The following is a 12266-nucleotide window of genomic DNA, read 5'->3' as shown; positions in this document are numbered from 1 at the left end:
AGCTTCTTCAATCACGCTTTTCAGTCCAGCACTGATTTAACGCTCGCTCTTGCACCTATTTAGCAACGGTCTGACAGGTTTAATCTCTGAACATGAAATTGAGATCGAAACGGTTAATGCTTCAGTGAAACCGGCTTCATTAGACACATTTCTATGCACAAATCCATCAATCATCTGATAGAGATGAATGGCAGCTTGTGTTTTTGTGTCTCCTGATCTGAATGCTGACTCAATAATAGCGCTTGATGTAGAGGTCTCCTCCACCCCAACCCCCACACAGTGCCCTCCTCCACAGCCATGGGCCACTGGCCTGAACCACTTCAGCAGCAGAGAAGTCAGAAAAATTATGCAGATGTCCCTGATTTGAACATGACCTATTTTGAAGTCCTACAGAAGCCTGCAGACCTGGATGTTTCTCCACTGCAGTGGGCTATTGGCCGCACCTGCCTACAGTACACGCTAAGCACACGCTAAGCGATTTAAGCTCTCGCAACCCATGGAGATAAACAAACACATTCTGACACATTCATACACAGAATAATGTCCAGAGATCTGCTGCTGCCTCTCCCCTTTCCTCGGGCTCTCTGCACTGAACACCCGTCTTCTATTTATGCACACTGCCATTGCACTCATTTGGTTCAATATTTACAGTGGACTGCAAGATTTTATATGCACAAGGTTGCACTTTGAGGCAAATTCCAGCCTACGACTGAAACGCAACAAGAGGTGCTGAGTTCATGTACTGGAAGGTAGTATAAAATACAAAATTGTCAGATATAAGCTCTGATCTTTGCACATACAGTAGGTTTAACCCATATTGTATAAAAAAATAATGCTAGGAGCCCCTGATTAATATGTTTCAAGGAGAATAATGCATAGATGCTTTTTAGAAATTTATGGCAGAGAATTTATACTGAAGGACATTGAACCTGCAAATGAGCTGGAAATGTGTGCAGATCAAAAGTTAATTTGTTGCAAATAATAAAGCAATAATGTGATATAATATTACATCAATCCTTAAATGAGAACGCACTTTAGTATTAATCTCATCACCTCTAAATGAAAACACAGTAGTTGGTCTACTACTCACCAGCTTTTAAAGTCATGGAGTGTTTTAACAATATAGTGAGTTTTGACAAATCTGTTGCTGAACAGTTTAAGTTCTGCTTTGCTGCCTGAGACTCCCCATACTCAGGGTCTGCAGACGCCATCTTCTGCTGCCCTCATGTGGATCTTTATGGTGCAAATGAGAATTCAACCTACAGCACATGGAGCATAGAAATGTTTAATAGAAGTATCAATTCTAATTAATTATTAAAAAAACAGAACACACATTTCTATCCATAAAGTATGTACATTTATTAAGAGGAGTGTGAACCACAAGTTGGACAAGAGATTACAGTACACACTGTCAACCTGTCAGAAGACATTTTAGGCACTTAGCATGAGGAAAGAGTCAATAAGGATTTGAAAATCCACCGTAAATGTGACAAACGCACGGCCCTCAGGAACAAAGCTGGGGGTTAGATAGCGTCTGCGTCTGGTCAAGCACTCTGCATGGGAGTTGGTTGGGTGAACACTGTATGTTAAAATTACTAAGCTGACTTCATATACATTATAACTGCAGTGATTAGCCGGTTAGTTTAGAACTAGAACATTGGCATCAGGTTTTAAGTAAACATGTTTAATTTAGAAATAAAAATCCTCAATCCTTACATGAATACACAAAATGTTGTAGCCCTTGATTTGAAAATTCTGGTTTCATCATCAGATCAGAAGATGTTTTCCACCATTAAACTAAAAACAAAACCTAAGCTAATAAATCTGGACTTGCACATTTAACCTAAACTCTAAAGCAGGACAGACCTTACAGTATTCACTGGATGGTGATTAAACACCTAAAGTGAACCACACAGAATTTGCGTGCTTCATTAATCAGAGGGAGAGGTCAGCCTTTCACAGCCAGCTGCTTTGATAAAAGGAATAAAAGGTGAAGACTCCTGTGGGATTTGTAACAAGTGTGGAGCTGCAGTCAGGACATGGTTAGGATGCAACAAAGGTCAAAGTTTAAAATTCAACATGCGTTTGTCTTGCCCCATGTCTCATTGGGGAGATTTGCTGGAGTGGAGATCACACACTGTCACACACTCACTCACGCACGCACGCACGCACGCACACAACACTGCAGCATTTCTCGATTACGTGAACCTCATCCAGCTGATTGGGTGATCCGTCATGCTGCTTCCATTCTTTATGGTAAGTTGGGCTAACCACATCCTGACTCCTGCTCTGCATTAAACCCTCGCACAAATCTTCAAATCACCTTCCCATTTATGCAAAAGACAAACATAATGATACATTGAAAAATAAAAATCTTTTAATCAGCAGAAACCCATATTGACGTAGTGTGAAATATGCAACGCTGAATTTGTTCTATCGAATTAGAAAGTAACACATACCTTCAAAGAGAAGCTACTACTGGTGCTAGAGTACATTTTTAGGAAATGTACAGGAAATGATTACCAATAAGCTCATCTTAAACAAACTGCTGTGAAGTGGTGGGTTCATACAACCCTGCTGAGATGACACTTCAGGAAGGCTGAATGTTCAAAAATTTTATCATGGCTTGCATTTTCAGTAACATTTGCATATTGAATGAAATAAAACATTCCTTTCCACCATGTAATACAATCATTAAAACCTATAATGAAGACAACATTTAATGTCCTGCTACCATTTAGGAAAAAAAAGCATGTCACATGTAACAAAGTAAATGTATGTACAGAATACTGACTAGATGTCAGTGAGTACATTTACAGTAAAACATTAAAACGAGAAAGGGTGAAAGTGAAATGCACGAGTCACGTCGAGTGCTTCGCATCACAGATAAAACATCTACAGGGAATGATGATCTAAAATGAACCATAAAATCACCTGTTAAAACATTAAGAAACTGTAATGTACTAAAAATAGTTTGAAGAGCGCCTTTCTCTTCATCCGGTCCAATCAAATCGTCTCCCTATACCAAATTCACATCAAGACTTGTTCCTGTACAGTGTTAAATCTGTTTGTACGTATGATGCTGGGGTGATCCAGCCAACCCCATCTGTCTAAAAATGGATCTTTGTCTTAATTCTGACAAGCAATAACGTGCCTAGAATCTTTCATTTAGCTTTTAACATCAAAACCATCCAGCAGTTTAAAAGGTCCGGCTTTTACTGGGTTATTGTGGACGGAGTGGTGATTTCCATTGATGGCATCCTATCTATAAGCAAAAACGTTAACCTGATAAGACTGACTCTGCAACTAAATCGATACCTGCTTCATTTGAATCTCACTGTCAGGCCCCGTTGATTGTGACACTGCAGTGGTATTTTGGACAGATTTTAATAAAAGTGTCTCCTGGTGTCAACATGTTCTACATTATTAAATGGAGAAACACTGCAACTAGTAAACAAGCAAATGAAATTAACTTCCTTATAGAACAACCTATAATGTTTTTTTGTAGAACTCAAATGAGTGTGAATAAAACTGCATAGGGTGTGTTACAGTATGTATGATTAATCATGTCTACTTCAGAGGGTGAACAATGAAACATCCCTGCTCAACTGTCTGTTTGCAAGATCGCCAAGGTTTGTTGTCACAAATGCTGCAGGTCGACCAAGTCTTGATTAGAATATCGTAAACTAAGCCTGAGTGTAGAGTTCAAAGTGTAAAACAATATATTGTTCAATTAAAACATCATACAAAAAAGACCAGAACATTAATTTTCATCACAATTGGCAACAACTAAAGCTTGTACAGTATACAAATCCAACCTACTTGTAAAATATGCAAAAGTCCCTCAAACTAGGCTTATGATTTAGTTTTTCCAACTTTCTACGCGACCGTGACAAATCTGAATATTGTGAAATAACCTGAGTAATTTAACCCAACTCTGCCGATAGTCTCCTCCATCTATGCCAGTGCTCTAACCACAACTCCTAATTACAGTGTACCATATTCACAGTTCAATTTGACCTGTGCATGCATGATTGAAATCATGCTAGCAGTACATTTACTATCAGAATATGCATGAAAGGTTCGACTAACTCACTTAAGAATATGTATTTACATTAACAGAATCTTTAAAGTATAGTGGAAGGTCGATAAAAATATACAAATTTTACCACTCGTTGCGCTTCGTAAGCAGAAAATATAAAGCCATTTGAAAGTGATTGGAAACTTTCAGAACAGCTTATTCCAGTCTCTGGTTGCTTCCATGAGGTGCCGCTGGCCGTGGCCAATCCAGTCCTCTTGGCTTTTAAAGAGCCGACCACAAAACCAGCAGTCAAACACCACCGAGTCTTGTCCACAACCCGGTAACGTGTCCACTACCTCGTATTTCTTTCTGCTTTTTTTCCTTAATTTCAGAGTTAAAAGGAATCGCTCCCGGACAGAACTCTGAACGGGTCGTGGTCTGATGTCGCTGCTATGCGACGGCGAGCATTTGGTTGAAGAATTCTTTTCTAGGGCATCAAGCTCAGAGAGTGCCTGGATTGTTTTCTGAGACAGTGATACTTTAGTAACAGCACCTTTGTTCCTGTTGACAACCTTCATGATGTTGGCCACTTCAGGAATGTCAGCATCTGGATGATTGAGCACCACTACTGGTTGGTATCTACGAGGGTATTTGATCTGCTGTGAAGAAGCGAATGGGGAAAGTCTCAGCGTCCTTTCAACTTCTTTGGCTGTGGGCTTCCATAACACAGGAGTCTCTTTCTCAGTCAGTGCTTTATTTGAGAGTCTTCTAGCCTTATGTATCGTTGATGGAAGCTCATCAAATAATTGTTTCCTGCGCCGTTTCCTTTGGCTTGGAGGCCGAATAGGCCTAGGGGCTAGAGCAGGTTTCTCTGCCTCACCTGCCGTTACCTTTACATTCATCTGAGCGGGTGAAATGTTAGAATCTGTGACATCTTTCTGTGCAGTATTTTGTATGGTGATTAATTTCTTTATTCCACTGGTGGCATTTGCATTGGTTTTGTTGGACGACACTAGGAAACACTGGGTTTGTGGTCTGGTGGCTAAAAACAAAGGGTGACTGTTTGAGGTGGAAGCGCTACTTGTTAGGAGGCTACTAGTTGGAGTGACTATTTTAAAAATGACTTTGTTTGCGGTATTTTCACCAATTTGGCTACACTGAGTCACAGGCTTACCACTTTTGTTTAGAAGCAGACCAGATTTCGGTGGAGTAATGTACCGGAGCAAGAACGCTTGCCGACCAGGCTGTAGAGGCCCGGGTTTATCTGCGGAGCTCACAGGCATGGCCAGAACTGGCCGAGAGTTTACTGGGAGCTGTGCACCTGCCAGTTTGACAGCAGGATTACTTGGGTTCTGAACGAGTGGAACGGACCTTTGTACCAAGTAGCAAGTGGACTGTGTCTTTGCAGTTTTGTCTGCATTCGCGCTATGAGGTGTGCTTGAGAGCAGTACAGGTCCCTTAAAGCCTGGCCTGTTTATTAGGTAGTGATTGGAGGTGCTGCTAACACTTGGCTGAACAGTAGAGAGGAGAGTCGTCCCTTTCTTTTCAGTAGGCCCTGCCTTTGGTACAGATACACCCAGCCTCAGGTTGCTCGGACTTAATCCGGCACCCTTAAGGTTACATAACTTCTCTATCCCTGGCTTCATGTAAGATACATTAATCTGAGGATTTGACGAACTGGTTATTAGCTTGAAACCTGGAGTGGACTTGACCTGCAGGGGCATGGTGAACCGGTTCTCAGCAGTCCTCAGGAGGACTGGCTGCTTACCGTCTGGCAACTGAAGAATTCGCAGTTTTGTGGTTGTTTTTGTTTGTTTTAAAGAATCACTTGATCCACATACAGATTCTTTCCTTTCCTTATTTAGCTGTTGGTTAACGATTGCATCTGAATGTTCCGATACAAAACTGCCCAAGCCAGCGGAATTACTCCTGGCATCTGGCGGATTCTTAGAAATAGGAATGTTTTCCTCCTCAACTTTAATAATATTAAAATCTTGGAACACCGACTCAGAGTTTTCATCCTCATTGGCAGAATCATGAACGCTGGCTACGCACTCATCGACCTCTATTTCAGTTGCTGATACTTTCCTAATGCTTTCTTGGTTGTTTTCTTGAGTCGAGTCTTCATTGACACTTTCTGTAAATAGTTCTGGGGATTCTGCCAGTGTCAAATTAAAATTTGAGGAATCACAAATACTTTTGTTGTCAGGTGAGTGTTCAGACATATTGTCATAGTTTTGCGTAGTGTTAGGTGAAGTGCTGAAATTTTCCTTTGAATAGTTATGAAAGGAAAACACTTCTTGATTTGGTGAATTGTGTATGCAGTTTTCAGAGCCCATAGCAGTCTCTTTGTGGCTATCTAAAGTGGGGACGGAGGACTCTGAGAGGGGAGTTGCACTTTTCAAAAGCTTTTCGAAAGTCAGCTTACTATTTTTAGGTTCGATATCAGTCCCATCCCTGTTTGGCTTTTCTGGAGTACTCTGAGATGATTGGTCTTTATTTCCTCTGGTGCCAAAAGGAAAGTTCCTTTTGTTGTCGTTTTTGTCTGCCACTCGATCAGTCAAAAACTCATCTTCAGCCTCACAGTTCTCTGCAGCTGATCTGGAAAGCGACGTTTCCTGAACAACGTTTAAAGTTTTAGATGAACCAGTAACTTTACCTAAACTTGACACATAACTGGCTTTAGAGCCATCAGAATTATTGTCAAACACACTTCTCTCTGAAGAGGTTTGACTTGGGGGACTTTGGTCGCTGATGTGATCAAATTCATCTGTCACGGGAAATGACATATCTGAACAGGTTAAAGATCCATCGGTTTGTTCCCCGATGTCCTCTCTGTGTGGGGGGGAATCAAGGTCGCAAACAGCTGTTTCTTCCTCCTCAAGCTTAACTTTGACTGCCATAATTTCATCTTGATCCAGCTGTATGCAAGCTGCACTTCTTGGAGAAACGGCAAAGCAATGTGATGACGAGCTCCTGCTGTCGGAGCACTCCCCATTCTCCACAGACACTTTGCTTTTCTCCAGCAAAGCTTTTGATGCCAACAAGCCCAGCTCTTCTATGGAGGAATGGTTCTGTGTGGATGAATCTTGCTTCCCTGCTGGAATTACTTTGAGAACTAAATGCTTTTTGCCATCAACCATCTTGAATCCCATCACTTTGGTTGTACAGTTGGGAGGGAGAGAGATTTTGTTCTTGACCATCAGAACAGTCAGGCCATTAGGGTTGGTGTGACTTCCAGCATCACCGCTTGCACCGTTGTCACATTCCTGTAGCATCACAGACGCTGACTGCTCTGTATTATGAGAACTTCTGATCCTAGCTTTGTTAAACTTTTTTACTACATTCCCATCCACCAAGTGGGGTGTCTCGTCTAAAGACAGGTCTGGTTTGATTAGCCTTCCATTTTGGTTTGGTAAACTCCCAGAAAGACAGTTTAGCTTCGATATCCTCCTCCTTTCAGTCTCCTCCTTGTGAACCGCAGCAGAGTGCTTTTTCAGGTACTCAGTCCTTGCTGCACCATATCCACATATTTGACATGTGAAAGGGAATGTACCAGAGTGACCTTTCAAATGCTTCTGATGATCCTCGTCATTCAAGCTAATATGTCTGCATTTTGAACACTTCCACGGACTCTCGTTGTGGTGATGGATGTGCTGGACAAACGTCCCTGCGTCCACGGTTGTAAAGTCACACCAGTCACAGTTAAATTGTCCGTTTAGGCTGTGAGACATAATGTAGTGTCTTGTAAGCAAAAGCAGCGAGTACTGGACATCGTCATTGCACAGTTCACATTTAACCAGTGTGTTTCTGTGCTCGATCCGATGCCGCTGAAGAGCAGAAAACTCATTTGCAGCAAAACCACAAAGTTCACAAGGGTATGTAGGAAGAGTTCCTTTATGGGCCACTTGAAAATGCTTCAGGAGATCATTTGGACTGTATGTGGAAGTGTCCTTACATACAGAGCATCCAAAACTCAAAATCTTTCCAGAAAAAACTGCCCCCTGCTGGCTTTTACATGGAGCTTTATAGTATAGTATACTTGGCTTATCTTTCTTAGTAGGACTTCCATATTCCTTAATGGTAGCTTCTTCTGGATTATTGAAGAGAGACCCATCTGGCCCTTCTCTGATGTGTTTATATACAAAGTCTTTTACCTTGTCCTTTTCATCCTCTATTACTGAAATGCTGCCGTTTTTGACTGAGTCATGAGGTATTGTGAGATCTTCTTCCATAGCTGGTGATCTGCAGAAAGCTGGAAAAGAATCAAACATTTTGTATGTTGTTAACATATGAGCAAAAAAAATGCTATTTTATTTTTTCAAAACTATATTATATATATATTCTAGTTCTATTATATAAATTAAATTCGTAATAGAATATCAAAATTTTACTTGTGCTAATGCTTACAAAAAGAAACACTACATCAATCATCATGATGTTGTCATTATAATTTATATGTCATTATGATGATTATTGTTCAATTAACATGTAGTCTAACTAAAAACATACTACATGTAATGAACATGTAGTCTAACTAAAAAAAATAGCTTCTACAAATCAAGCCAAACAGCAAGGTTAAAATAAAACTCAATATATAGAGATACATTTTAGCTTTATTGTTACCTGTATTCCTTGTCAAAACTGAGGAGAGGAACCTGTAGTGTGGACAATATACCTATATGACAAAGAGAGAAAATTAGAACATTTAGACGTCAAGTAATACATTTGAACTTCCTGTTGAAATACATTTGAATTTATAGTTTGAAAGAAGGTTTGTGGAGAGTGTGTGAGTTTTCCACCTCTCACGCAGTGGATGAAACCAAGTTACATCTACATATTTAGAAATTTAGCATTCAGTGCCTGAAGCTCTCCATCACTTGGTCCAGATATTTAAGTGTTAAACAATTAAGGAGATTAGAGAGAACGGTCAAAGGTTTAAATAAACTTGTAATAAAGACTTACTAATAAATATGACAACATCAACAGATTAGTGAAGATTCCTCTACATTTTGGTGCCTCCACAGTTACCTTTGCAAATTTCAGTGAGAGGCTGTGTACACAATAACAAATTCAACCCAGTGCCTTCAGGGTCATAATTCTTCAACCACAGAAACTGATTAATAACATGACTATTTAAATCATCACCTTTAATAAAGCATGAGCAGCACTTCTTGAGTTGCTAAAAACAAACAAAAGCAGAGGCCATTTGGCTTCGTTACTAAGCCAGGTGCCCGGCATCTTTTCTTAGCTGGAAGGTCATAGATATTTGGGATATTTGGGTTCAGAGCTGTGCACACTCTTAAAATGGTGGAATGCATCAGTGAAAAGGATTCTGCAGCTCATCAACACAGGGAATAACTGACCACAAAGGCATGTCCTACCAAACACACAGAGCATTTGAGCAGCTTGTGGCTGCATCTGAGGTATTGTTGCAGATATAAACTGCATTAAGCTTCATTAAAGGCTGCAATTAATTAAACAATTATCAATTAGGGTAAACTGTTCCTGCACTGTTATCAATTAGATAATCTGATTGGTACATCACCCAGCATGTGGTTAAAATATAATAACTTCATATGTGGAGTGATGTGTTGCAGAAACTCATTAAAACAAAATGTTACTCCTCTAAATGGCATTGACATCATTCGACAAACAGTGATTCCAACAGGTTCTGCATCTTCAGTCAAACTGAATAAATAATGTCATTCATATCCAACATTGAACTAAATAGATGAGGCTGGTTCCATTATTAGAAGGGTGCTTGTTATTAGCACCTCAATAAAACACGATGCTCCTAAAGTATTACTATACATCAGCAGGAACTGCGAGTGCCTCAGTCAGCTGTCAACACTGTGGATCAGAGGAAGCCATGTTGGAGAAAAATGGCTGCCATGATTTCATGAATTATCTGAACCAGCTTCACTTCTGTGGGAAATGTTCATGTTTGGCAACAACGCCCTCACAAACACCTTCACTGGCTCAAATCATCCATCTACAGCACGTTTGCAAACACAATGGGAATTATACCCAACAAATCAAATTCCACTACACAGATCACAGCATTTATAGTTTCTGATATGTCTAATAAAACTGCACACATGCAACTTGGATTGGGACAAATGTGAGCAGGACCGGCGTCCACGCAGCGGGGGGCACCTGGGCTGCACGCAGGTACAGTGGGCTGCTCCGGGCCCACGCACATCTGCACGGGACGAATAAATGAGGCTCGCAGATGAGAGGAAAAGTTGCATCGTCTCCAAATTGCAGTTGCACTGAGCCTCAGTAAGATCACGGCGATCGAAGTGGCAACAGCGTGTTGCCAGGAGGCTGCGGGTTAGCGACACGGTGCAATCCAGCACACGCATTTAATGGGTCCCCTCCACTTTTCAGCGACTTGCTCCACAGTCGCTTAAGTTTAGGAAACGCGAGGGGATCGCTGCATCAGTGGGAGAATTAACGGCAGCGGACAGAGAGCAACAAAAGGAGAAGGGGCACCAGGATGTTTCACTGATCTGTGGCAATTTGTGCCTCGATACGCTGACAAGATGTCAGCCACTTAGCGACAATATGATTGTCTGTGCACTTTAATGCCAGTTATTTTACACCAAAATAAAGCCCCCACCCACGCGAAGACATTCAAAGTTACGGGAAAAGACTTGTTTCTTACTATGAACTCGATGGAAGTTCAGGCGGCGTCCCGTCAACGTCCGACATCATGAAAAGAAAATAAAGCTTGAAAAAAACACACGGTACAAACATTTGCCTTCCTTCTCTCCTCTCTGTGGACCCACAGCGACGGCGGCCATGACAGTCCATCCGGGTACTGCCGTGCTCTTGGCTCTCATGAAGAAGCGGATGAATATGTATTGCTTGTCAAAATACTAAACTAGTGCCTTCGGACATATGTGCGTGTCGTGGTAAACACAGTCAAAACAACTTTCACGAAGGCAACGTGAAGCGGAGTTTTATAAGACGTCCACAGGAGCCTGTCGACGTTTGCGCAGCTTCGGCGCTACGTCATTTGTTGCTTTTGTAGGTGTGTGTGTGTGTGTTGCCTACTAGGTGGAAGAAGCCATGAGCAGCAATGGCGGATACACGCCATTTCCTCCATAGGCTGACGCGCCTTTGTTGAGCCCCGACGATAAATCCATTCTTTTCCAACTGTAAATACTCATATATGCTGGTGTGTAATTTGTCCTTTATCCCACCAGTCTACATCATACGGACAACGTATTGCAGTAATGCACACACAGTGGATTAAATGGAGGGTGTGAAGGTCATAGTTACACTGTTACCTCATCGCCAGCCTGGTGCGTTGGAGCAACATGGCTGGACTGTGTTTCACAGCAGCTACGGTCAATGGAATCAAGGATGGTAATATTTGGAGGTGTTAAAAAAACTGCTGTAGTTGAGCAATAAATACGTCAGCTCAACCTACATGCTAATATAATATTGACTGAGTTGTCACTATAATGTTCCCGCAAATCAAACAATAAAACACGTGATTAAAAATAATCACCAAATGATTTTCCCGCTTCCTGTTTGTATGAATTTTTTTACTTTGAACAGATGTGAACAGGAAGTAATCCTACATATGAAATACAAAACCTACGAGCTTCCTAGGGAGGAGTGTGCATCCTGTGGGGGTGTTTTTACTATAGATAGATATAGACTATTTACTCATAATCTTAGCTGTGTGACTAGTATAATGGATTCCATGGTTTTAATGCTGTCCAACCAATTCAATCCCATTCACCCCCAATTTCATTGCGTGATCCCTATCTGAAATTGATTTGAGCAATCAAAAGAGTTTGCTGGATAATCGGTGCCCCTTTAAATAAATGTGTGGAGGACAACGGGTTCAGTACCACCTGAAGAGGTGATGATCGCAGCTCTTCATTATTGGCTTTCAAACAATAATGTCTCTAAATGATTGGAGTCAGTTAATAGTTTCATAAACTGCAGATACTGACTTTGTTTAGAATCGTACAATGAGAAACACTAGTCTTATATTATCAGCCCACGCAGTTGAGGTGACTCTCAGCCTCTCTGAGATATTCCTAATTATTGACCTGTTGTCAGGTAATCTGAGTCATGGTTGTGATTTAAGCCGGTTGTTTTTTAGCAGAGCTTGTGTGTTTTGATGTTTTATATAACAGTTAACATGTTTTTTTGGGTTGCTTTCTTTAAAACATTTACCTAATTATTAAAAATTTTAGTATTTATTTAAATGATATTGATT

General features: G+C 40.9%; 1 protein-coding gene across 1 annotated transcript; it reads right to left on the bottom strand.

The window, feature by feature from the left end:
- Window positions 1–1334: 1334 nt before the first annotated feature.
- On the bottom strand, window positions 1335–11412 carry si:ch211-214e3.5 (zinc finger protein 518A). Its single transcript, XM_029134472.3, has 3 exons — window positions 10692–11412; window positions 8648–8699; window positions 1335–8276 (listed from the first exon to the last, which is right to left on the bottom strand). The coding sequence occupies exon 3, from the start codon at window positions 8254–8256 to the stop codon at window positions 4228–4230; it is 4029 nt and encodes a 1342-aa protein (XP_028990305.1). The 5' UTR covers window positions 8257–8276; window positions 8648–8699; window positions 10692–11412; the 3' UTR covers window positions 1335–4227.
- Between the last annotated feature and the right edge of the window lie 854 nt (window positions 11413–12266).

Source organism: Betta splendens, chromosome 19, assembly GCF_900634795.4.
Source record: "Betta splendens chromosome 19, fBetSpl5.4, whole genome shotgun sequence".
In the NCBI taxonomy this organism is placed as follows: domain Eukaryota; kingdom Metazoa; phylum Chordata; class Actinopteri; order Anabantiformes; family Osphronemidae; genus Betta; species Betta splendens.
This window is presented reverse-complemented; position numbering and strand designations above follow the sequence as displayed.

Excerpts from the sequence above, each read along its gene's own strand:
- si:ch211-214e3.5 (XM_029134472.3), bottom strand. The coding sequence starts at position 8,256 with ATGGAAGAAGATCTCACAATACCTCATGACTCAGTCAAAAACGGCAGC.